The sequence below is a fragment of the Hypomesus transpacificus genome, unplaced genomic scaffold (assembly GCF_021917145.1).
Source record: "Hypomesus transpacificus isolate Combined female unplaced genomic scaffold, fHypTra1 scaffold_30, whole genome shotgun sequence".
Taxonomy (NCBI): Eukaryota; Metazoa; Chordata; class Actinopteri; order Osmeriformes; family Osmeridae; genus Hypomesus; species Hypomesus transpacificus.
Genome location: NW_025813826.1, coordinates 830081 through 858059, shown reverse-complemented (window position 1 = coordinate 858059; position 27979 = coordinate 830081). Strand labels below are relative to the sequence as shown.

Genomic DNA, 27979 nt, shown 5'->3' with positions numbered 1-27979 from the left:
TTGTGTGTTTTTTTTCAAGCGTATTTTACATGAAAGAAAATGTAGAACATCCACTGTATTTTTTTTTACTCAAAAGGGCCAAAGGCATGTGCCTCCATACTGAAGGCATAAAGTCAATCAAATTGTAGCTTTGGGTAAAACATTCTGTTGTAACGAATAAGGAGGACTTACTCCATGTGTTCATCTGACATTCTGCTACGAGATGAGGTATGGATGCATGTGCCTCCATACTGAAGGCTTAAAGTCAATCAAATTGTAGCTTTGGGCAAAACATTCTGTTGTAACGAAGGAGGAGGACTTGCTCCATGTGTTCATCTGACATTCTGCTACGAGATGAGGTAAGCACATTTCCTCCGTAACTGAGCAGACGTTCAACTGGGGCACTGGAAGGCAGAGTAGTGTTATATTTTAAGAACAGCTGCTTAACCAAGGGAAATGCATACAGGGAATCCATGGTCTTCACTGTATCATCGAGGAACCGCCGAACCTCTTCCTCCGCTGTCCCTTTATCTCTGATACTATTCCCAAACACAAAGAACTCCTCTTCTGATTCATCACTATTAGTGATGGTGTTCATTTCAGCTGCAGGAGGTCCTCTGGATTCCAAAGATGCTGCTTCCTGGATCACTATTTTGCACATATCCTCTTTATTCTCTGGAGAGAGCCAACACAAATGAAATTTTGGCATGGTGGTTGTTGCCATTTTTGCATCATGGCTACTCGGTATGGCACCAAAGCGATTATCGAGAGCCTCAATGACTGCAGTGGGGATGTTTCCTGTGTAGGTAACATGGGGCATTTTTTCAGAGAGCTTGGACTTGAGGCTTAAGATGGTTGGAATGAGGAACCCAAGATAGCACTTTTCCTCCCCCTGTAGAAGATCAATCGCTTGAGCAAGTGGCTGTAACACAGATACATATTCCCTGAGAAAAGTAATCTCATGAATGTGTAACCTGGGCACTCCAAGCCTTCCGCAGATGTCGCACAGCTGATCCTCTGTAAGTCTAATCAGTTTAGAAATGGCCAAATATTCAGAGCTCCATCTTGTGACACATGGAACAGAAACCCTCTTATTGGCAATATCTTGCACTGCTTCTGCAACTGCTGATGACCAATGTGCCTTATTCCAGATGGAAGCACACTTTCCCATTGCGCTTCGGTACATTTTCCGGGATGACCCTGTTGATGCTGCTTTATTCACCCCATTGGTGGCAATCAGGTTGAGTGTGTACGCTGCACATCTATGATGAGGTGGAAGAGAAAAATGAAGCTCCTCATCTCCCTCCATCTCCAGAATTGTATCCATATCTAGGAACCTTATTCCATCATCCAATTCATCTGCTGCTGCTGCCTCCTCAGTTGATTCAAATTCACAGAAAGCTTTAACAAGGTGAGGCTGTGCTTTAAGAAGATCAACCCTCACAAGGCACCTGGCCCAGACGGCTTATCAGGTAGGGCCCTCAGGGGTTGCGCTGACCAGCTGGCAGGGGTCTTCAGTGACATCTTCAACCTCTCCCTTAACCTGTCTGTACTCCCCACCTGCTTCAAGAGGACCACCATTATCCCTGTGCCCAAGAACACCAAGGTCACATGTCTGAACGACTATCGCCCGATAGCACTGACCTCTGTCATCATGAAGTGCTTCGAGCGGCTAGTCAAATCATTCATCTGGTCCTCGCTGCCCCCCACACTGGACCCTATGCAGTTTGTATACCGGTCCAACAGGTCTACAGACGATGCCATCGCTCTGACTATGCACACCGCTCTCTCCCACCTGGACAAGGGGAATACATATGTGAGGATGCTGTTCATTGACTACAGCTCTGCATTCAACACCATCATCCCCTCCAGACTGGTCTCCAAGCTTGTGGACCTGGGACTAAGCACCTCCCTCTGCAAGTGGATCTTCCACTTCCTGACAGGGAGGCCACAGGTGGTGAGAATCGGTGACCGCACCTCATCCGTACTGATCACCAACACAGGCACCCCCCAGGGCTGTGTGCTCAGCCCTCTCCTGTTCTCCTTGTTCACTCACGACTGTGCGGCAACACACAGCTCCAATCTCCTTGTTAAGTTTGCTGACGACACAACCATCGTGGGCCTCATCTCTGACAGTGACGAGTCAGCCTACAGAGAGGAGGTTGACACCCTGACATCATGGTGTCAGGACAACAACCTCTCTCTTAACATCAGCAAGACCAAGGAGATGATTGTGGACTATAGGAGGCGGCAGGAGGAGGAGCATGCACCCCTATTCATCAATGGATCGAAAGTGAAGAAGGTCAGCTGCTTCAAGTTCCTCGGGGTGAACATCAGCAATGACCTCACCTGGTCTGTTCACTCGGACAAGGTGGTCAAAGCAGCCCGTAAGCGCCTCTTCTTCCTGAGGAGACTGAAGAAGTTTGGTATGGACTCAGTCATCCTTACTAACATTTACAGATGCACTATAGAGAGCATTCTGACTGGTTGTATTACAGTGTGGTATGGGAGTTGCACAGACAGGGACCGCAAGGCCCTACGAAGTGTGGTCCGTTCTGCTGAGTTCATCATCGGCAGGAAGCTCCCAGCCCTACAGGACACCTACCAAACACGTTGCCTAAGGAAAGCCAGCAGGATTCTAAGAGACTGTTCCCACCCATCCTTCAGTCTCTTTACCCCGTTGCCTTCTGGCAGGCGTTACCGCAGCATCTGGTCGCGCACACGCAGACTGGACAACAGTTTCTACCCAAGGGTCATCAGGCTTCTCAATGGACACTGATATGGACATTTTTACTGCACACTAGTCACTTATACACTGTCACTTTCAGCTACTGGTTGCTCTTTCAGTAACATTGCACTACTGTACCTCACTGTACCTCGCCACCAGGCTCCTGTTTGGTCATTGACATAGTCACTGATCTGCAAATTTGCACTACTGCACTGTACTCCACTTAGGTTAGATTAGGTTATAGGGTTGTAACAGGTTTTTTTTGTGTATTAGGGTTAGTATAGTGTACTATTTATTGTTATCTGTAATTTAGGAAGTTTTAGTATTAGGGTTAGCAGAGTTGATTATTTATTACTATCTGTATATTTAGGAAATTTCACTTATTTAAGCTCAGCATAGATGTAAATGATGTTCCGTATACTTATATGTTATGTTATGCCAGGTGCTTGCATTGTCTTGTCTTAAAAATTTCAGTGCCCAGTCTAACCTTGTGTTGTTCTGTGTACCTGACAAATAAAATACTTGAACTTGAACACTCCAGTGGAACTTGAACACTCCAGTGGATCTCATCCTACCGGTCGGGAAGATCCTACCAGGTCTCCTGGGGAGGCAAACTGTCAGACCCTCGCCAGCTCTCCACTGGTGTCCCACAGGGCTCCGTCTTTGGACCCCTCCTCTTCTCTCTGTACACCACCTCACTTGGACCAATCATCGCCTCCCATGGCTTCTCCTACCACTGCTACGCTGACGACACGCAGCTGTACCTGTCGTTCCCCCCGACCGATCCGGGGATCTCAGCTAGATTTGAGGCCTGCCTCGCAGACATCTCTGCCTGGATGACCGAGCACCACCTCCAGCTGAACCTTGCCAAAACAGAACTTCTCATCATCCCAGCCAAACCCTCCATCTCCCACGACCTCTCAATCACCCTGGGATCTGCGACGGTGACCCCCTCATCCTCTGCCAGGAACCTTGGGGTTACCATGGATGACAAGCTTTCCCTCACGGCCCACATCGCCGCAGTCTCCCGGTCTTGTAGATTCACCCTCTACAACATCCGGAAGATCAGGAGATACCTGTCTGAGCACTCCACCCAGCTGCTAGTCCAAGCACTGGTCCTCTCCAAGTTGGACTACTGCAACTCGCTGCTCGCTGGTCTCCCAGCATGTGCAACCCGCCCTCTTCAGAGGATACAGAACGCAGCGGCCCGCCTGGTCTACAATATACCCAGACGCTCCCACGTTACCCCGCTCCTCATCTCTCTCCACTGGCTACCCATCAACGCCCGCATCAGATTCAAGACCCTGGTACTGACCTTCCGAGCAGTGAACGGGACTGCACCCGTCTACATCAAGTCTCTCCTGCAACCTTACACCCCCACCCGTCACTTACGGTCTTCTTCAGACAACAGCCTGGTGGTCCCACCGCTCAAGACTGCCCAGTCCCAACACAAGCTCTTCTCCTGCCTGGCCCCCCAATGGTGGAACCAGCTCCCCACCTCCATCAGGGACACTGACTGTTTCCCCACCTTCAAGAAAAGGCTCAAGACGCACTTGTTCCGGGAGTACAACGGCACTTAAGAATGCTTGGCTGGACTTGTTAGTTAGTTTCCTCCAGGATCACAATGACTCTTATTGAGTGACTTGTTGCTCTTTTAGGTTAGATATAACGAAGTTAAGACTTGTACTCGCTGTGAAATATTTTACTGTTGATTGTTCTTCTACAGGTACAGGCCTGCACTTTTGTGGTTCATGTTGTTTGATTTGTAACTTGTATAACTGCATGCTCTTATGGGTCTTCCCTTTGGCACTTGTTTAGCTTTTCACAATGTATGCTTCATGTTTTGGCTACTTGCAATGTTTGGGACTATCTCGTTGTTATGATCAGTGACCTATGCTCTTTTGTAAGCTCTCTCTTGGAAGTCGCTTTGGATAAAAGCGTCTGCTAAATGAATAAATGTAAATGTAATCCCAATTTTTCCTAAAAGTATCTGTAATCTGATTACGATTTTTTTTTATTTACTGTACCGGAATACATTTACCTTTTTTTTGTATCCTGATTATGTACTGCCGTTACATGTAATCCGTTACTCCCCAAGCCTGGGTACAAGAATGTAAACATAGATAGTGACAGTCAGGCAGTAATGACGTTACAACAGTCTCAGAGAAAGAGATTCACTGCTCCCAACACATGACAACTCTCAGACTAGAGAGTTCATTGGTGGAGCTCTCCTTGTAATCATGACAAGGAACGTTTAGCCAGTACTTTCTCCTGATCCCGAACATCTATTAACCCTGACATATAGACACAATGTACTCTTATTAGTAGCAAGCTTGCATGAGAGCAAACTAACTAGTATCCAATGAATAGGTCTATTGATCAGTGAATAATGCAAGCACACAGGAAATCCCAATTTCTTCCACACTACATACTACATTACATTTAAATGTATTCATTCAGCAGACACTTTTATCCAAAGCGACTTCCAAGAGAGAGCTTTACAAAGTGCATAGGTTACTGATAATAACAACAAGTTAGCCCCAAAAACATTGCAGGTAGCCAAAACATGAATCACATAATGTGAACAACCAAAATAAGTGCCAAAGGGAAGAACCATAAGAGCATGTAGTTAAACAAGTTACAATTAAACAACATGAATCGCTATGAGTGCAAGTGTACCCGTGGAAAAGCAAGCAACAGTAAAAAATATTTCACAGCGAGTACAACAATTTAAATCAGTTACCACTAACCAACAAGAGCAACAAGTCTTTAAGCAAGAGTCATTGTGATCCTTGATGAAACTAACATTGGGACCAGCAAACCATTCCTAAGTACCATTGTACTCCCGGAACAAGTGCGTCTTGAGCCTTTTCTTGAAGGTGGGGAGACAGTCAGTGTCTCTGATGGAGATGGGAAGTTGATTCCACAACTGGGGGGCCAGACAGGAGAAGAGCATGTGTTGGGACCGGGCGGTCTTGAGCGGTGGGACCACCAGGCGGTTGTCTGAAGAAGACTGTAGGTGGCGGTTGGGGGTGTAGGGCTGTAGGAGAGACTTGATGTTGTCGGGTGCAGTCCCGTTCACTGCTCGGAAGGTCAGTACCAGGGTCTTGAATCTGATGCGGGCCGTGATGGGTAGCCAGTGAAGGGAGATCAGGAGCGGGGTAATATGGGAGCGTCTGGGTAGATTGTAGACCAGGTGGGCCGCTGCGTTCTGAATCCTCTGAAAAGGGTGGGTTGCGCATGCTGGGAGACCGGCGAGCAGCGAGTTGCAGTAGTCCAACTTGGAGAGGACAAGTGCTTGGACTAGCCGCTGGGTGGAGTGCTCAGACAGGTATCTCCTGATTTTCCGGATGTTGTAGAGGGTGAATCTACACGACTGGGAGACCGCAGCAATGTGGGCTGTGAGGGAGAGCTCGTCATCCATACCATCCCCAAGGTTCCTGGCAGAGGATGAAGGGGTCATCATCTCCAAACCCAGGGTGATTGAGAGATTGTGGGAGATGGAGGGTTTGGCCAGGATGATAAGGAGTTCTGTTTTGGCGAGGTTCAGCTGGAGGTGGTGCTTTGTCATCCAGGCAGAGATGTCTGTGAGGCAGGCCTCGATAACATGTTTCTCTTGGTGGTTTGTACATGGTAAAGGTGTTTTGGTATATATATTGTGTGTTCCTAGTGAGTAATATCATGTTCATTGTTCTAGTTCACATTACATAACAGTGCTTCGATTTCAGCCTTAAACATTCCACACTGACTCTAATTAGCTGTATTTCATCCTATCCACATTCCACTGACAATATTTAGGCATTAGATTCAGTTGAGACCGTTTTTTATTGCTTTAAACAAATAGCCAACGTAAGCTCCAACATGTCCTTGTGCTGTAATAGAAAATTACTATTATTTAAGATGTCTATAATATTCTTTGGCCTAGAACAATTATTGCTGAGGTTTTAACTTCTGTAAAAATGGCATAACCTTTTAGCCTAAGACAGTATTGCTTAAGTTTCCGTTTGCTGACAAACGTCTAACAATTTGACTGTTTGACCCTGGTTGTTTTGCCCATACTCCAGGGGTGTTTTGCTGACAAGTTCTGCTTCTGTCGTCTCAAGCTCTGTTTTTTAATATTGAGCATCTGTATCCAGTTCTGCAACCTATTTCCCTTTTTAACTTTCTGTTATTGAAGATTCCTCTTTTGATAGACATGAACTATTGAACTAATGATGTAACTGTCTGGAATTACTGTATAAAAGAGTGTTCAGATCATGACACCTTTAGAGAGCCCTTCTACTGCAGACATCATTTATGATACTGTTTTGGAATTGCTCCTCCTTGATTTCAAGAATAAACAGATAAAGAAAAATTCTTCTGACTTCAGACATTCAATCATAGAAAATTCCACCACAAACCTGACGTCACGAACAAGATTCCACGAGTGATCGTCGGGAGCGACGCGGACGGGGACTGATCATCCCAAACAAAGGTGTTTGGTCTCCAAAACCTCAAAATTTTCAAAGAGAGGGGAGGACCGGCCATTGCGCCCCCGATTGTCTCCGCTGGAATTTTGACCTGTTATGACATCTTCAAAATCATCAAAAGTTAAACTGTGAGATTTGTTCATAACTTTTTTAATTTGGAATTTGGTACAGACCAGTCAGGCCTGACACCGTAGGCGTTTTCCTCACTTCCTTTACTGGTTGTGGAAAAAATTAGAACCAGACTCTTCCCGGGGAAGAATTCCTTTATTCTTGTTGTGGAAAGAACGAACCAGACCTTACAGAGACGTCTGTATTGAAAGATCAGTGCACTAACCATCAAAGTAAGGATGGGAAAGAAAAGTAAACAGGTTGGACCTGTTGAGGGTCCTATAGTGGACCAGATGAGGAAGAGATATGGTAAAGAGAGCCTGGACTGTTTGCATGTCTGGTCAGAAAAGTTTGGTTTTCCTGTAAACGGATCCTTTAGTACAAACCAGCTGAGTCAATTAAGAATGAAATTGATGGAACAAGAAAGTGATTTAAGAGGAAAAAAGAAAGTGAATATGAAAGATTTAGAAATGGTTGAAAAACACAAGAAATGTTTTGAGTTGTGGAACAAAGAGTCTGACCGTAGGGAGAGATCCAGACTTCAGAAGGTATTGAAAAGTGAACTAGAAAAATGTCAGGATGAAGAGATGTCCACCATACATGCCGGCGCACACGCACTCGCACATGTCTTCTGCTTTGTACCCACAGTTGAGTGCCACGAGGCTGCGCTCGGACCTGGATTTCCTGCCCTCCTGCCCTCCTTCAGCTCCACGACCAGAAAACCAATGACAACCCCCACCGCTGAGAGAGGCCCTTCTTCAGCCACAGAAAGAGGAACTCTCTTCTCCAACTAACCGCACCCGATTGGGCCAGATGTATGAACAGGGGAAGTAAACTTCTGTCCAGGCAGCCGACTCCACCACGCCTGTCAACCGCCGCGCAGAAAACACACCACTGCCTCCGGACTCAGACGATGAACTAAGTGCCTTTCCAGTACAGAACTACCCCATGGTGGAGGTCCCGGGACATGACGGCCCCTCCATGGTTTTTCGCCCGTGGACTGTGTCAGACGTTAGGGAAGCTAGTTCACACCTCCCAGACGTTACTACCTCGGGAGAAGCCTTTGCTGAGGCATTGATTGTATTCTGTAGGGAGTTCAGACCCACTTTAACTGAACTCAGGCGCCTGTTAGGGACAAAAATTAAGGCAACAGACTTTGCAAAGATCTCCAACATCCGTGTGGGTGATGACATCAGGTTGCTCACATTGAATATGGACATGCGGACAAAGCAGAGTATGCGAGAAAAGTCACTGACATCGCTACTGTCATAAAGACAGCTTTTCCAACTCGACTGAACATGTCAGCAATAGCAGCATGTAAACAGAGACCTGATGAAGGTACAGACGACTACCTGCACCGCCTCACAGAAGTTTTCACCACCCACAGCGGCATTGCTCGACCCAACAACACCGACCAGATGACACCCTGGGAAACCCATCTGTTCTGCTTTTCTGAATGGACTGTTACCAGAGATCGCTGCTGCCGTCAAACTCTCCTGTGTCTGTTATGAGGAAGCCCGCTTGGATGAACTACGACGACACAGCCGACATAACCAAGCTCTTTTTACCCTTCTGAATTACGATATTTGCATTTTGGCCCTTGAAAATGTTGATATTACATTACATACTGTATCCTCTGATGACACTTACATTTCTTTGTCTCCTGATAGCTCTGATTTTCCCTTGTCTCCTACAATATGTAAAATGTAGTTGTATTTTCTTTGTTTTATTTGATTTTTATGTTGATCACGCGTTTGATCAAAAGGGGGGAATTGTAATAGAAAATTACTATTCTTTAAGATGTCTATAATATTCTTTGGCCTAGAACAATTATTGCTAAGGTTTTAACTTCTGTAAAAATGGCATAACCTTTTAGCCTAAGACAGTATTGCTTAAGTTTCCGTTTGCTGACAAACGTCTAACAATTTGACTGTTTGACCCTGGTTGTTTTGCCCATACTCCAGGGGTGTTTTGCTGACAAGTTCTGCTTCTGTCGTCTCAAGCTCTGTTTTTTAATATTGAGCATCTGTATCCAGTTCTGCAACCTATTTCCCTTTTTAACTTTCTGTTATTGAAGATTCCTCTTTTGATAGACATGAACTATTGAACTAATGATGTAACTGTCTGGAATTACTGTATAAAAGAGTGTTCAGATCATAACACCTTTAGAGAGCCCTTCTACTGCAGACATCATTTATGATACTGTTTTGGAATTGCTCCTCCTTGATTTCAAGAATAAACAGATAAAGACAAATTCTTCTGACTTCAGACATTCAATCATAGAAAATTCCACCACAGTGTTCTCTTCAAACCTTTAACCTCTCTCTCTCCTCTTTATTGTCACTCTCATTCTCATCTCTCCTCCTCCTCTTTCCTTGTAGTATCTAATTGAAGAGAATGGCTGTTTTGTTTTTTCCTTTATTTGTATTTCTTCCTACCATTACACACTCTCGTCGGACTCTCGACTCTCTGTTTTTCTTGGTTCTCCTCCTCTACTCTCCCTCTTCAGGTTCAGTCTTAATAGAAAAGTATGACACAATCAGCACACCATCTCTTTGTCTTTCTCTCTCACACACACTTCTCTCTTCTCTTACCCGAAGTTGACTGCAAGGCTTAGGCTTGCTGTGAGGCTTAGGGTGGTAACCAAGGAGATGACTGATAGGAGCAAGTAGGTGGGGGGTTGAGAAAGGGGGGAGCATTTGCGAAAGGGGAGGGAGGGCAATGTAATAGGCAGTCTCTGAGTAGAGGTCATGGAAGGGGTGACTGAAAGAAATCAAAATTTACAAAATTAACTAATAAATACAATGTTTGGCAGTGCATACTGTACAGGTCTAATTGAAAGTGAAGCAGTGAGTATCCTGGTCTGAACTACACATCCCATCACCCCCTCTTCCCCTGCAGTTCCCCTGACCGATCAGGTCGTGATAGCTGTTTCTACTAGTGTGGTCATGGCAGATCAGGGATGAAGGAGGAGTGGAGGGAGGAGGCATGGAAGTGACAGGAACGCAGGACACATGGAGGAAGGAGGCATGGAGGAAGGAAGAAGGAGGAGGCAGCATGGAGAAAGGAAGTGGGAGGAAGGGGTGAGGGAGACATGGAGGACGAAGGCATGCAGGAGGTAGGCATGGAGGAGTGAGGAAAGAAGAGGAGGGATGGAGGAGACAGGCATGGAGGAAGGAAGCATGGATAATTGAGGAGAAGGAGGGAGGCATGGAGGACGGAGGCATGGAGGAGACAAGCATGGAGGAAGGAAGCATGGAGAAGTGAGGAAAGAGTAGGAAAGAAGCATGGAGGAGGCAGGCATGGAGGAAGGAGGCATAGAGGAGTGAGGAAAGAGGGAGACATGAAGGAAAGTTGTGGAGGAGGCGACCAGATCTGTGCACCTGAAAGCAGGAAGCGTGTTTTAGAGAGGACAGTTCCATTCCTGTCCAGCAGGAGGCAGTGGTACATCCCCCGCTCACTGAGGTGCAGTTGATTCAGAACCACAGAAGAGTCCTCCGTCACCACTAGAGTCTGGAGGTCTCCTTCTGCCATCTGCAGAGGAAACAAGCCATGGGTGTGTGAGCCAACAGAACATTGTGTGTGTATTTGCGTACGTGTGTTTGTTTTGTTTAGTGAGTGTTAGTGTGTATGTCTTCTTGTAGTCTCTCTGTGTAGGTATGCTGGTACATTGTCATCAGCTGATATCTGGGGGTTCCAGGAGTAGTGGTACTCTGCCCTCCCCACAGTCAGACTATGCCAGGGCAGGAAACAGTCCAGAACTGCCTGGCCCCCCTGTTCAGCCTGCACAAGGAACACTGGGGTGGAGTGAGAGAGATGGGTCTATTCACTTTGTCCCACTTCCTTGAAAACACTCAAATGAAGGGCTCATTTTGAACATTCACTCTCAAGCCTGGATATATCGTAACGGTGTATCTCTTTTTGTATCAGAGTTTCTCTTTCAGAATCTCAAACATACACTCTCTCTCACCCCCACAGTCTTTCTGGAATGTGGGAGAAAGGCAGGTTTGAAGCTTGTATTGGCAAGAGCTGCAATCCATCAATCTCTGATACAACAACCCTGTAGAAAACATACAGAAGTACGCACGCACGCACACACACATTCTCACACACATTAGCACAATCATGGTGCAGAGAAAGAAGAAAACGCTCTGGATAAGTGAGTACAAATGAGTACATTTAATGTAAATATACAGTGTAGAGAGAGGTGATTAACAACAATATGGGGAGAAAGAGCCGATTTGATCTTACCACACTTGTTAGGGCAGAGGCCTGGGGGGTCAGACAGGTGAAGAATCATTAGACACCTTCCAAACCTCAGTTACACAAACCTCTCTAACCCTAGTTAGACAGACCACCATGCTTTGTGTCTCTCAGAACTCACCATCCCGTACAAATGTCTTCAAGTGTTTCTCCAGAATTTTCCTGCCTTTCTCCATAATCTGGATGGTCTCAAACCTCAGAGTATCTACAAAAGAGAGAATGTAAAAAACACATTTACATTACACACACAGATGGTGAGACATGAAAATCACATTCACATCTCACATGCACACATTACACATATACACACTTCTTTCTCATACACACTCACAAACACACCTTTGTGCTGAGAGTTCTGGAAATGATTAAATTCACTCTGAAACTCTGTGCTGGCTCTGTAGAGGGTGGTGGGGTCTGAAGCAGAGAAAAGGCGGTAGGGGTCGTTTGAGTGTACTATTTACACTTACATGTATTCATTTAGCAGACGGTTTTATCCAAAGCAACTTCCAAGAGAGAGCTTTACAAAAAGTGCATAGGTCAATGATGTTAAACAACGAAATAGCCACAACGTTGTGGGTAGCCAAAACATGAAGCATACATTGTGAAAAAGCAAATAAGTGCCAATGGGTAAAACCAGAACAGCATGTAGTTAAACAAATTACAACTAGAGAGGGTACAATTTCTGGGGAAATTGTAGGGTGTGCTTGCTTGCGTCGGTTGCAGGTGGGTCTGTTTTCAAGCATTTAGCCTACTCATATTGCATAATTCATTAAGAACACCCTTTAACAAAAACGAACCGCCTTTGAAACAAGCGAACCCCCTTTGGAACAAGCTACTGTAACAACGTTGTCACTGGCAGTATTTCAGATGGAATTGCGATTCAAACAGTACCGTCTGTTAACATTTACATTTATTCAATTAGCAGATGCTTTTATCCAAAGCGACTTCCAAGAGAGAGCTTTACAAAGAGCATAGGTCACTGATAATAACAACAAGATAGCCCCAAAAATATTGCGATTAGCCAAAACATGAAGCACATTTTGTGAACAACCAAAATAAGTGCCAAAGGGAAGAACCATAAGAACATGTAGTTAAACAAGTTACAATTAAACAACATGGACCGCTATAAGTGCAAGTGTACCAAGCAACAATAAAAACAATATATCGCAGCGAATTTTACTCAGTTACCACTAAGGAGTAACAAGAGCAACAAGTCTCGAAGCAAGAGTCATTGTGATCCTTGAGGAAACTATCGGGTCAAGCAAACCATTCCTAAGTACTGTTGTACTCCCGGAACAAGTGCGTCTTGAGCCTTGAGCCTTGTTAACTGAAAATATGCCCCCCAAAACGTAAATATGTTTGACATTAATTTAGGGGGACATGGCTAATTCAAAAGAAGTTTGCTAGAGGCAATCTGGCTTCTGTTGCTAGCCACACTTTACCGATTGTTTGAAAGCGCCGGAAATGAGAATGTTTCTTTTGACATAATAAAGTTTAGCCATAGCTGTGGCATTGAAGGCAGTACAGTAGCCTACTACTACTACACACTACAAGTGGGCGAGCCGAGTCTGACGGCTAACGTCAAAACAAGGCGCGGCCTCAAATTCCAAGTTTTACACAAATCACAAAAATATGCTGGCTGTCTTCGCAATCGCCATATCTTTAAAAAACTGCTCTCCATTTGAATGTAGAATTGAACCTGGTACGAAATTAAGAAAATACTCATCAGACGCAGATCGACAACACTGTTGTCGACGAGTGTCAACACTGTTGTTGCTGCCGCAATCGTCAATGGAGGCGGACGGGGCTCTAACGTAGCAAACAAATCTTAGTTTTTACAGCAACATACATTCAAATCTCACCACCTGGCTGTCTTCACAATAGTCATATCGTCATAACATATCCCTCTTTCTGTTTTTTTGTGTAAAATTTAACTATAACATTTCGAAAATACAACTATAACGCTTTCTAGCATGGCTGCCGCCTAAAAGACTAGACGGTCTCACGGGCGACCCGCACTCACTCAAATTACAAAGACTTTCACGACCTAAATCAAAAACCTGAGATTGCAGTTCCACTCGAAATCGCTTTCTCAACAAAGTAAAAAATGTTTGGGGTGGTATTTTTCACTCATAATCCAAGCTCCAACTTGCATGCTAGAACGTCTCTATCACGTTGTATCCATGCGTCGTTACTAACGTGTGTTGATGTTGTGATGTAGCTAGCACAGAGTACCCGTCGACTAAAGGCACTTTTCGCCACAAAAACGTTGTAACCTCCTAAACTGTGCAACGGAACGTAAGTCCCAAAACAAGTAACTCAATCGAGACCAAGACAAACATTCTGACACAGCTGTTGTCTATGTAGTCCAAATATTGACTGAGCCTTAGGGGGGAAAAAATTCAAATAATAATAATAAATATATATGTGAGATAACAATGGTTGTGCCCCTGCCAAAGGCAAAGGACACCCAATTAAACAACATGATCCTTGAATGTGTTAGAGTGTACCTGGATGAAAGCAAGCAACAACTAGAGAGGGTACAATATCTGGGAAAATTGTGGGGTGTGCTCCTGTATTTTAGTATGCCCTTAGACTGGTTAGCTCCTCTATTCCCACACAGCAAAAGTATAGAAGTTAGCTAGCAGGACTACTTGGTTGGCATTGGATTCTCAGCGTGAGAAATACAATGTGTGGCGTGAGAGCGTGTGAACTGGTTGAAATGCGTGAGAGTTGGCATCCCTGCATACAACACAGATGAGTAATTGTGAAAATAAGAAAATACAAAAACAAATAGGCCTAGCCTATAGCCTAATAGGCCTAGCCTATTTGTTGAGCAATAAAACATCTAACGAAACCTATGGTTTTGGTTAGTTTTATTATTATTAGGTTTCCAAAACCTAATAATAAAAAAACAACATTAACTAGCTAGATTATGTACACTGTAAGCTAAATGTACATGCCTTGTTTGGCCAATTCGGTCGATTGTAAAAGATCTCGAAAGTTTTTTAGATATCGAGGAGTATCCAGCCATAGCGCTAGCTACTTTTGGGGGAGAATAATTCCTCCACTAGTGTCTCCACTAGTCACTAGAATGGTCATAACTTTTAATCAAAATATGATATTACTAATCAGTCTTCTGTTCTACATTGCCCACAGATTTGGGGATATTCCCCCTACTCAAAGTTTTTCTCCATCTCCTAATTAAAGTGGTTAAAAATTAAGTTGTCTGATGAGGTATGGTGGATGGAGAAGTTTTAGTAAAAAATGGCTGCCTGAAACCACCTTGATAAAATATGATTTGCCCGAAGTAATCATATATTTATTCACATCATAAAAATCCTCTACTTCTCCTCTTCAATATGGTATAAACAGTTAAGGTGTATGATCTAATATGAAAATTCATATACATGACTATTGTTGGTTGTGCATTGACTGAAAGTCTGGAAAGAGATCAAACAAAGTTTCAATATCCCATGAAAAGTTAATAATCATAAAGTCTCAGCAGTTGGTGTGTAGCAGAGAGGCTGGAGAGACTGACTTGTAACCTTATGCTCATGGGTTCAAATCCCTGTTCAGCCTGTTGTTGTTGGCCAAACATGAAGTAGTTTTGCTCTCTTGTTGTCCAAGTCTCGATCTTCTACAGTGTACATGTTAATAATATTTTGCCATTTTGCGGAGGAACCCGCAACGCTGCTTGTAGTCATATTTAGGGTTCCTCCGTCGGGAGGACCCTATTGTAATTGGCCACGTTTCCCAGATTCGATCGTTCTTAAGGACTTAAGAAGGCTCTAAGAAGGGTTCGGCTAAGAAGGAGTGCTAAGATAGGGGTGTTTCCCAGACGCCTTCTTAACTGCCTTCTTAAGATCCCGCCAAAGAAGCTTCTTAAGAAGCTCTTAGTGGGAGCTGTCCACCGCCGTGGTGTTGAAACTAAATCAATCGATGCCAGGAAAATCGATCACCCACCACTTTATCAGCGCACGAATCACACACAACACCGTGTGGTCCCAAGGCCGTAATCATAATACACATCCCCCCCAATATTCAAATCTGGTCAAAATGTCCCCCCCAATATATTGATATAAAAATATAAATGTGCTACGCTACAACAGGCAACCACGCACGCTGTCCGAAATTATCATAACAAATTTAATTCGTACCCCCCAATGTTGACTCCATGGCTACGGCCTTGAGCCCTATACATGATAGTTGATATGGGTTGTGTGATGGTAGTGGTAGTGGGTTTATTGTTGGGAGTAGGGTGGTGCTGATATCCGTGGTGACTGGTGGTGACGGCGAAGGGGCTGATAGACATCAAAAGAGATTGACAAGCTCCTCTCTGGTCTGGACACCAGCTTGGTGGAGTGCTGCTCGGGATTCGCGGGGGGCGAGGTTGTGGGCTTCATCTTCCGATGATTCCCCATCTTCATCCTTAGGAGGCGGCTCATCTGCTCCAACGCGCACTGCTTTGTTGTGCAGCATGGCTGTGACAACAATCATGCGGCAACATTTTACAGGTGACAAGCGCAGCCCCCCCGACAAACGATGGATACATCGGAAATGACCCTTCCACCTGCCAAATACACGTTCAATGTGGGTCCTGGTGTGGGTGTGGGCCTCATTGAACCTCTCCTCCTGTGTTGATCATCGGTGTCACGAGGTAACTCCGGAGAGGGTTGCCACTGTCCCTGAGGAAGATGCTCTTGCCGAACTCTCCTCTGCCAGCCTCAGCCACAGCTGATTTGGCCCACATGAAGCTGTCGTGTGTGCTTCCTGGCCACCTGGCAACGATGTCCGTGATGAGGCCATCGTGGTCCACTGCCACCTGGGTGTTGATGGCAGCATAATGTTTCCTCCCAATCCAGCACGGATCCACCAGGGAGGGATTGTGGATTGGGATCAGTGTGCCATCCACGACACCGATTACCCGGGGGATCCCAGCCATGGCATGAAATCCACTGTGGACTTGCCGGACCTTGTCCTGTGTTGTGGGCATTTGGTTGTGTCGGGGCATGGCACAGGAGGATCGGTGTCACGGCTGCCACACCCCGTGAAACCGGTCCCTTGTTGAGGGTGGTGCCGTCCCCCACCACATCCAGGAAGCTCCCCACTGCGTATAAACACAGCAAGGCCAGGAGCTGCACCTCCGGGATGAGGGCAGAATTGCAGCGGGTTGCCCCCCGGATGTGTGGTGACACTAGCGTGACGAGGCGTTGGATCTCCATACAGGGAAGCCGGTACTTGAACTGGACAGCCCGGTCCGACAGCACATTCAGTGGGGAGAAGTGCAGACATACATAGGCATTTATATAAACTATCTGGCTTCGCGCACGGCGATGCTGTTGATTAGCAGTGAGAATTGCAGCCATGGTGTCTCACTCGCGTGGACTTCCGCAACGCATTTACATACAAGCTGTGTCTACTACCGCGCACTTGTGCACTTCGAGCACTTCGAGCACTGACTTTCAGTGCTTAGGGCACTTCACTCACGAAACCAAAAGAATTCAGTGCACTGAAAGTACCCGGATGGCGCACTGCAAACGGTCCATAAAAGCAGTGTACAACGATGGACACTACTCACCCTAAACGGGCGCCATCTTGGCTACGTACTGGAAAAGGATGAGCCCTTTCGGCAGCTTTTTCCACTCGAGGGAAGAAGCGCGTTCATTTTGGCAGGTTTTGCGGGTGTGGCGAGCAGATTTGCGTCCGTCACTTCCACCAAGTGTTTAACGTAAGTGTTCCATTTGAGACAGCACTTATCAGCGACGGAGTGCACTGAATATGTAAGTGCACTGTTTTGCAGGGCACTGTATTGCAGTGTACTTCACAAAGTGCGCGGTAGTAGACACAGCCATAGACTGAGGTGGAGCCTCGATCTCTTGATGAGGTTCCAGCCGAGTTCAATTACACCTGTCAGTTTCCCTGATATCTGTGAAATACCACAGGGTTGTTGATGTTTTTATATCTAATGTAAACTCATGATGCCGAATGTTTGTGAAAACGTAATGAGTGATAGTAATGATTCGTTTTATTTATGTAGCTACAGGAACACATGGGCAATTATTTATTTTTATCTCGTTATTTTTATGCTATTATTTTTCTTGCGTCAGTGTTCTGCAGCTGTGGGCGCACATTTATCGTCACACATGGTTTTAGTATTCCTTTGTGTCAGATATAACTTTCCATGACGCGGCTGCAGTGAGCGGTTGGTCGCTAAGAAGGCTCTTAAGAGTGGGTCAGGCTGATCTTACATTTCCTTCTTAGTGAAAGATCTTCTTAAGCTAAGAACGACTCTGGGAAAACACGTCCTTCTTTCACAGCGCTCTTAAGAGCGCTTCTAAGAAGGTCTTAGCGCTTAAGAGCTTCTTAACAAATCTGGGAAACGCGGCCATTGTTGGTATTATTAGGTTTCCTCCGGTAGGAAAAAAATTAATCTTCTAATTTGACACATTGATATCACATCCAAGTGGGTACCCCCACACCAAATATGGGCCACATCGGACCATAGGGGGCGCCACAGGACACGCCCAAAAGTCAAATTTTCAAAATGATGGCATTTCCACCCCATTGTTCCAATTCTTCTGAAACTTGGTGTGCAAGCTTCATTTTTCACGAGGAACAAAAAAGCCTCAAGGACCCATTGGGTCCGCCATGATGGATTTTCCTGTACAGTGATAATTTTGGAAAACATTCAAAATTCCTCTGCTCTTGAACCAAAGGTCTAACTTGAAATTTTGTACAGACATGTATCATTGAAAAATGTTACTTATAGCAATTGAATAAAATACAAAATGGCTGAAAGGGGTGTATTTATGTAAATGTACACATTGCCTCAATTTGTTTGTTTCACTAAATCAAATGTCATTTTGAATTATGGGTTTTCAACCTAATAAGCTTTAAGGTGACACGCCCCTGAAGTACCATAAACAATTTCACCTTGATATGTCAAAATATGACTGAATTACAGCTGTTTGAACTTGGACCAAATCTGACAATGCTCGCCATTGGAGAAACAGCTTTTTTTCTTATCCAGTTACTGAACTTTGTGTATTCCATGCCTGGGAATGGTTCAATTGGCAATTGAATCAAATACAAAATGGCTGAAAGAGGTGTATTTATGTAAATGTACACATTGCCTCAATTTCTTTGTGTCAATAAATCAAATATCATTTTGACTGATAGTTTTTCAAACGTAATATTGTACAAGATGACATCTCTCTGAAGTACCATAAACAATTTCACCTTGGTATGTTAATATGTTTGAATTAGAGCTGTTTCAACCTTGGCTGAATCTAACAACGCTTACCACAGGAGAAACAGCTTACTTTTTTGTACAGTAACTGAACATGACAATACTCAACACTGAGAATAGCTCATCGAGCTGGAACGGTGACCTGCAAAGTATAAGGTCGTAGGTTTGAATCCAGCCACACTGAGTCTGTCTTAAATTTGAATATATGTTTAGTTAAACGGGATGACATTGTTCTGAAGTACCATGCGTAATTTCACCTTGATATGTCAAAAGATCATTGAATTACAGCTGTTTAAACTTTGGCCGAATCGAACAAGCCATGCTACAGGAGATACGGCTTTTTTTGTTGATGACAGAAACTGATCAACATTTCTCAGTCTTGCGGGTAGCTCAATGGGTTGAAACGTTATCCTGCAAAGTGCAAGGTCACAGGTTCGAATCCAAGCACAGTCTTTTGGCCTGTCATAATTTTGATTACTTGTTTAGTTAAACAGGCAGACATCGTCCTGAAATACAATGCGCAATGTCATGCAATTTCACTTTGAAATGTCAACCGTTTCTTAACCTTTGTCCCAAAGCTAACAAAAAACTAATACTGATACCACGCAGTCGGAGCACAGCTAGATAATCGGCGTCAGCACCCTTGGGTACCCAGCATGCAAGTGCGGCATGTCAAAAAAGCAAAGACTTGTGGAAAATAGTTTGGTTACAAAAGCCGTGCGAGGGATTTCAGTTGTTGTGTTCGTTCAGTTGGATGTTTGTAATGTTATTGTTGGTTAGTTATAATAATCTTGTTGGTCACCCTGATTGAGTATGTTGTGTAGTTTAATCGGACCAGAAAATTGGCTGCTATACAGTCACAGACTATTCTTGCAAGGAGCTGAACATGAGCGCTGCCCTAGCCCAGTTGCCCATATGACTATTATTAGTTGTGCATTGACTGAGAGAGTCTGGAAAGAGATCAACTCAAGAAGAGTTTCAATATCCTTTAAAAAGTTAATACTCAGCCCTTCCTAATTATACAGTCTCAGCAGTTGGTGTATAGCAGAGAGGCTAGAGGGACTGACTTGTTACCTTATGCTCATGAGTTCAAATCCCCGTTCAGCGTATTGTTGATAGCCAAACATGAAGTCGTTTTGCTCTCTTGTTGTCCAAGTCTCGATCTTTTACAGTGTACATGTTTATAATATTTTGCCATTTTGCGGAGGAACCCACATCGAAAAAAAAGCCTCAAGGACCGATAAGGTCAGCCATGATGGATTTTCCTTTACATTGATAATTAGGGAAAACCTTCAAAATTCCTCTTCTCTTGAACCAAAGGTCCAATTGACTTGAGATTTTGTACAGATATGTATCATTGATGTATTTAAAAACGTTACTTAAAACAATTGAATCAAATACAAAATGGTTGAAAGGGGTGTATTTATTTAAATCTCTACATTGCCTCAATATGTTTGTGTCACTAAATCAAATATATTTTTGAATTATTATAATTTTCAAACCTTATAGGCTTTAAGGTGACACCCCCCTGAAATACCCTGCAAGGTTTCACCATGATATGTGAAAATATGACTGAACTAGAGAGGGTACAATTTCTGGGGAAATTGTAGGGTGTGCTTGCTTGCGTTGGTTGCAGGGGTATTTAAATTACATTTTACAAATGATATTTCTGTATATTTTATATAAAAATGCATAGCCTACTCATTTACAAAGATTACATATATTTAAAAGCATATTTTTTTCTGCTCATTTACAACTCAAAATACTAAGAGTGAAGAGTAGAATGAAATAGTTGTCTTCTCATTTCCCCTGCAAGGGGGAATGTTGATCAGCAACTTCATAGTTGAATCAAAACGAATACATTGGGCAGACCGGTGTAGAAATTGACCTAATCTCTATGACTTAAACGTCATTGTAAGTCTTTCCCTTCTCGTGATATTTTCAGGCATTCAGCTTACTCATATTGCATTCATTCATGAATAAAGAACCCCCTTTGAAGTTTATTTTAACAACGACGTTACCAGCAGTAGCTATCTCAGATGGAATTGCGATTTAAATAATACCATAGGCTAACTGAGAATATGCCCCCAAAAACGTAAATAAGCTTGACATTTTTTGGGGGGGAAATCACTCATTCATCAAAATGTCAGTGGTAGCGATCATTGTCAGTAACAAGGCAAAATGCGATATAGCCCTGCTGTGTGGAGAAGCTGCCCCGGTAAATTGCTGGCTACTACTACTACTAGACTGTCTTGGTAGCGATTGCGTAGGTTGAATTATTTTCATGAACAGATAGTTTCACCTATTGAAATACTTTTTATTTAAGTAAGGGTAGTGCCTTCCTACTAGTACTGTAAACAGCTGAGATGTTTTTGTTAGCTACTAGACTAGGTTACAGCAATGCAGTGAGCTACACTGGTTTAAAACCACAGGTAATGATCATTTCACCCACAAATTGTTTACTTGTAATCTAATGTCATAATAAATCCTACAACGAAAATGTATTTGTGAGGAATGTTTATTTTAACGATTGAAAACAGATGCATCATAGACTGCTGTAGTATGTGTTGCCCGGGCAACAGAGGCTAATGTCATGATGCTAATGCTTCAGTGAAATAGTAGACTACTGTTTCCGAAAGTAGATGTACTTCCTTAATGATATTAGCTTATATTGTACAATACACATTACAATTGTGTGCAGGGCTCTCTAGTTTTGAAGACAGGCAAGAGTGACATCCCCCCCCCCCCCCCCATCAGGGGGTCAAATTTAATTTATTGCTTTTTACCTGATATCTTTGAAAGGCAGCAATGATTAATGCATCCATGGCCAGGATATAATAATAAAATATGACATTATTTTAAAAGTCAAACGAATCGGGCCTATTTACCTCCCGCCGCCACTACCAACTACGCCAACAGAAAGCTAGATAACCGTTACTGCGGGTGGTCTGTGACTTACCTGACGAGTGAGTTTCACCGATACACACCAGCTACATATATAAACTACTTGTTCTGAGCAGAACAGGTGAACAGGCTGTAAAACTGTTGGTTAAGAGACTCGTGAAAAACTGATGCTAATTATCTGGGAAACATTTTTTAACAGCAGTCAAGTTGTCATTGTTTGTGTCAAACAAGTTGTGAATTTGTTGTAACATTAAAACAGGAGATCATGACTGTGCTCAAAGTGATGCTCGAGCTCCAGCGGTTTGCTTTGTAGGTGAACAAAACTTTCGGAAGACGTAGCAGAATCCCGAAAAATGACAGGATGTGCTTTTTTTCCATTGGTTGTTGCATTAAATCTTACCCAGATAGAATGGTGCTATTTTCCGATTGGCTATTGTATAGACCCTTTCTTTTTTTTGATTGGCTGATAAGTGGCAGGCTCGACTAAGGCCCCGTCCACACTAGCCCGGGTAAATTTAGAAACGCATACATATGTCTGTGTTTGCACCTCCCGTCAACACTAATACGGCGTGTTCGGATACTGAAAACGGAGCTTTTAAACGCCGGGTACGCGTAGTAGTGTGGACGGGGTCCCCGGAGCTTTTCAGATACGATGACGCTCAGTTGCCATGGCACTGGGGTAGCTTGCACTCTAGAGGTTATAACATCAAGATGGAAAGTGAAAGAAATATGCTGCTCCGTCTTTATAACTTATTTATAAGTTAGTGTAACTGTTTTTTGTATGACAAACCTCAAAACAAGTGTCAGTCTCAGCTGATTGCGTGCATGTAAACAGAGCAGCGTGGCGGGAAGGAGGGACAGAAGTGGCATAACCATGACAACGATTGTCATGTATCCGTGTTAGTGTGGACGGTAAACATTTGGAAAACGATGTGAAAAAGCTAGTGTGGTCGGAGATCGTTTTCAATTCGAATACGCGTATTAGTATTTACCCGGGCTAGTGTGGATGGGGCCTAAGAACTCCAGGGGAGACGCGCTTGACTGCCGGTTCCATAGTGAGAGTGGGGCGGCCAGAGGAATTTTGGTGGGTGCTGCGGCATATTAAATATATTATAAGTAATTTTTTTTCGGCGTGAGAAATACAATGTGTGGCGGGAGGGTGTGACTAAAGACCGAAATGAGTGACTGTCACTCTCAATGCGTGACACTTGAGAGCCCTGTGTGTGTCATATCACAAAGTAAAATGAGCAAATAGTTATCACCCAGGCCTCTTTGCTTGTGGCGTTTCTGCAGCTGCCTTGCAGTAAAGCAGTTAGCCTAGCCATCTCCCAAAAGTTAACGAGCTGCTAAACTAATGTTCTGCTAGAGATAGTCACGCGAGTTTTCGTGACGTTAGTGACGTTAGTGGCGTCAGTGACTGTGGCTGGCAAAGCCACCGTTAGCTTCACTTTTCGCCAGAAAAACGTAATTTCTACTTAAACTGTGCTACGGAACGTAAATCCCAATACAAGCAACTCAATGGCTACCAAGACGAAATGTTTGACACCTAGGTTGTCTATGTAGTCCAAATATTAACAAAGTTTTAGGGGGCAAAAAATAATAATATTAATAATAATATATATGTGCGATAACAATGGTTTGTGCCCTTGCCGAAGGCAAAGCACACCCAATTACAGCTGTTTGAGCTTGGACCAAATCTGACAATGCTCGCCATTGGAGAAACAGCTTTTTTATTATGCAGTTACTAAATTTCGTGTAATCTATGCCTAAGAATGGCTCATTTGGCTGAGATGTTGTGCTGGTAAGCAAAGGGTTGTAGGTTCAAAAAGCAAAGGGTTGTAGGTTCAAAACCAGTCAGAGGCATAGTTTTAATTTTTTTATTCTGACAAAAAGTTTTCAATTTTCCGATCAATCCTCCAGTTGTAAAACATAGGAATGCGTGTTTATTTGAGCCCATCACAACACTTCGATCATCTGTTTTGCGAGACTGTGTAAACCACTGCAAAACAAGCCAGGTTCACCACAGTAGCTAGCTACTTGTAGTCTACGCATGGTAGAGATAACTCTAATGTTTATCTCTAATGAAGTAAATTGATTGTTCAGGTGGATCCCTTGCTTGTTGCACTAATTCATTTCAGTAACCTAAGCCATGACACATCCCCACTGATGCTAGGCATGATTTAAAATTCCCTTCCATGACAAGTTATGGCACTCCAAACAACCTTTTAAAAAAACTATGAGAAAGTTATGCTTTACAGACGAAATCCAGTCATCCCATTGTCCCGTTTTTATAGGAAATATACAAGCAGTTTCAACTTTGGCTAACAACGCTTACCAAAGGAGAAACAGCTTCCTTTTTTTATACAGTAACTGTATGGAGCTAAAAAGCTGACAAAAGTATCTGAATTTGAATGTGAAAGATCTGAAATATTTGTATGTCGAATTTCATAAAACTGAAATATTTTACTGTCGAAGATATAATATCTGAATTATTTGTACGCCGAATTTAACAAAACTGAATTATTTGATCCAGAAAAAAAAAATTCAGATTGCGTGAAATCAGATTCTTGAAATTCAGATTGCTGAAATTCAGATTGCGGAAATTCGGATTTTGTCTGAACTAGGCCAAAGGTGAAACAGCTTGCTTTCACAGGAAAAGTAGACGATTTCAGAACGACCGAATCTAGACATTCTCTGACCGAATTTTACCTCAAAACAAAAGCTAAGAGTTGCTCGTTGGAGGAAGAGTATGGAGCAAGTGCTTATGAAACTTGTAAAAACTTGTGTCTTCTCCTCTGCCAAATCGGCAGTTACTGTTACCAAGTGAGTCGAGACAGAGTCGGAGGGCGGCGGAGACCGATGGAAGACGCGGAACAACTGTCAAAGCTATAGCCTATATATTTATGTTCCGTTGTTCTCTTTTCTGTGTTGGAGTTATTTTAAGAGCTTGATGGCATCAACATCTAGCCTGATATAAAATCATGAACTTCAATTGTGTCTCTTAATTATAATCCCCACACAGAAAATCCAGGTTGAATCAAGTCACGCTAGCTAGCTACTGTATTGCTAATAGCCAATTTTGGATGGTCAAGCATATTTTTCATTGTCTCCTTATTCCTATCAAAGTCAATGTTCATTTGCCAAGTGACATTTCAGATCGATTATGAATAGTGAAATATTTGCTGTCTGAGAAATCGGACATAGTATTTAAAAACCTGTTAAATGTGCCTAAAAACACCTAAACAGCATACCCAAAGTAAATTGACTGCTGTTCTTGAACCATTTGGAGTAGATGCATGTAAATTGACTATTTTGAAAGCTGACACTCTGAAGTTATGTTCCTTGTTGTCAGGACCCCTGTCAGTCCTACTGGTGTTGAGAAATAGAAGCTTGAACACAAGGAAAGTGAAAGTTTCTATATCCGCCTAGATTTTGTTTTGAAAACAGAGGCCTGAAGAGGCCTAGAGGTGGTAAGTATTAGCTGGAAGACAGAATTGGACCACAGGTTGAAGCCTTACCCAATTCAGATCAAAAGTCAAACATAATACCACAATATATTCATATTTGACACATATATTTTTATAAGAGTACATCCAGGCGTTTTCTAAAAGGGCCTTTTGGAGACTGAATGACCCTTTTCACCAAGGTCAAATTCTTAGGATAAAAAGGTATAATTGTTATCTCTAATGAAAGGTGGTACTTAGAACTATCATATATAACAGCTAAATCCCTCATTAGTATTACTGAAACACAAAAACTGAAGCATGAACACATTGGAGTGCTTTATCTGATTCCCAGGATTGGCACACAAAGAACACTGACATATTGCGCAATCGACTTTTATTTTGAAGGCTCCACAAAACCTGGCATATGGGGTATCGCCATTTACAGCTAGCGCTAAGCTACAAGGATAACTAGCTCATTTCAGAGCCAGTCGAAGCCAGTTAGAAAAAGACACAGACGTTGACGGTACTTTCTGTTGCGAGTTGAGCTTGAATTGGTTTATTTCAATGGAAGCACAAGAATCGTAGCTTTCCAACGAGGTATCATATGTGTAGCAGTCTAAAAAACATATTTTTTGAAATAATTGCGTTCTCACTGAGGGAGGGGGGCGCAGCATTTCTGGCTTTTAACAGCATAGATATAAGGAGTTATCTATGGTTAACAGGATATATCTGTAGTGCGGCCAGGTGTGATTTGATTCATCGTCCACACATCGTCTGGAAGTCAGTTTCGATCAAATGCCAACGATCTCCATACTAGATCTTGCCGACGTATCTTCTACACATCGGGACATATGTGTGCTATCCCAGATACGTATGTGTGATCTGAGTCTTCCTCCAACTAGCAATTCAGTTTGTTCTGAGGTAAAGTTTGGTCGTTCTGAAATCGTCTACTTTATCCTGTGAAAGCAAGCTGTTTCCCCTTTGCCTAGTTCAGACAAAATCTGAATATCCGCAATCTGAATTTCAAGAATCTGAATTCCTGCAATTTGAATTTTAGAAATGTGTATTTTTTGATCAAAATTATTCAGTTTTATTAAATTGTGCACACAAATAATTCAGATATGATATATTCAACAGCAAAATATTTCGGTTTTATGAAATTCGACACACAAATATTTCAGATCTTTCATATTCAAATTCAGATTATTTTGTCAGCTTTCTAGCTCCTTATAATTGAACCTGACAATATTCGACACTGAGAATAGCTCAATGGGCTGGAATGGTGACCTGTTAAGTGTAAGGTCGTAGGTTCGGATCCAGCCGTAATATTTTGGCCTGACATAATTTTGATTATCTATTTAGTTAAACAGGATGACATCATTCTGCAGGGTGTTTACAGGTATAGTAGACACATTTAAGTTAAATTTAAGACTTTTTAAGACCTTTTAATACCACTTCTAAATGAAATTTAAGACCAAACTTACAATGGAAATGCAAATCAAAAGTGGAAATATACAGTTATCTTTCCAAATAAACACACTGATGTCTGTTAAAAATGAACAGTATAGTAAAATGACAATCGGTTGAGTTTAAGAACATTGACTAAATGTGTGTAATTGCTCAGAGGTCCGATGGCATTGTTGGCTTTGGATTTCCTATTGTAATTTTTATTGTGTGTGTTGCTGACAATATTTGACACTGAGAATAGCTCAATGGGCTGGAATGGTGACCTGTAAAGTATAAGGTAGTAGGTTGGAATCCAGCCATTATCTTTTGGCCTGTCGTAATTTTAATTATCTGTTTAGTTAAACAGGATGATATTATACCATGCACAATTTCATGCAATTTATTTTTGAAATGTCAACCGTTTCTTAATCTTTGTCCCAAAGCTAATACTCTGCCCTTGCTATTCATACAATCTTAATTGATGTGTAGCAGAGAGGATAGAGAGAGACTAACTTGTAACTTTATGCTCATGAGTTCAAATTTCCATTCAGCCTGTTGTTGGCCAAACATGAAGTAGTTTTGCTCTCTTGTTGTCCAACTCTCAATCTTCTACTGTGTACATGTTTATAATATTTTGACATTTTGCGGAGGAACCCGCATCGTTGCTTGCAGCTATATTTGTCATTGTGTTCCTGGAGGAAGTAAGCTAACATCTGATCCAACTAATATTTCTTAAGTGCTGGTGTACTCCCGTAACAAGTGGTTCCGGGATTGTCTTCCAACAACTACTGACTCACAGAAAATGTAACAGTAGAGAGTACCTTACCTATGACTCCCCTTAGTTTTTCACTGGTCTCCTTGTAGGAGGCATAACCATTGTCCATGATATTTTTTAACTCTATCTGCTCCTCAACACTTGCAGACACAGACAATAGGAAGTCCTTGTGCAGTCGATGGATCCTGTTGTCACAATGCAAACAAGGTCTCCCTGAAGGCAGGCAGCACATCAGGAGCAGCACCAGCCATAGAGAAACAATTTTGCCCATAGCTACCACTAGACTCAGAGACCCCTGAGTCTAAGTGAGACACTTAGTCTTTGGTACCTGGACTCCTTATGTCACAGTACAGCTACATCAGGCCAGGTTATGGCCTCTGTGTGTTTGAGGATGCAGGTTTATGGTGTCCTTGGTTTCCTGTCTGTGATACTCACAATCACAAAAGCATTCACAGAGTTCTGTAACTGTGCTCGCCATAGAAATGGAATACATTTCATGATGTCACAATGATGTCACAATGAACATACAATTTGATGACGCTGCTCACAGCATAGCCAATATGTGGAGCTTGGCCAAGTCTAGCTCCACTCCTCTAAGTGAGTTCCTTC

The 27979-nt window shown here is 43.0% G+C and overlaps 1 protein-coding gene across 1 annotated transcript; it reads right to left on the bottom strand.

Annotated features, from left to right (window-relative positions):
- Positions 1–371: 371 nt before the first annotated feature.
- On the bottom strand, positions 372–27641 carry LOC124463562 (izumo sperm-egg fusion protein 1). Its single transcript, XM_047015311.1, has 9 exons — positions 27422–27641; positions 11887–11961; positions 11669–11752; positions 11536–11556; positions 11255–11344; positions 10954–11081; positions 10668–10818; positions 488–654; positions 372–383 (listed from the first exon to the last, which is right to left on the bottom strand). Exons 1-9 carry the CDS (start codon positions 27639–27641, stop codon positions 372–374), a joined length of 948 nt encoding a protein of 315 aa, XP_046871267.1.
- Between the last annotated feature and the right edge of the window lie 338 nt (positions 27642–27979).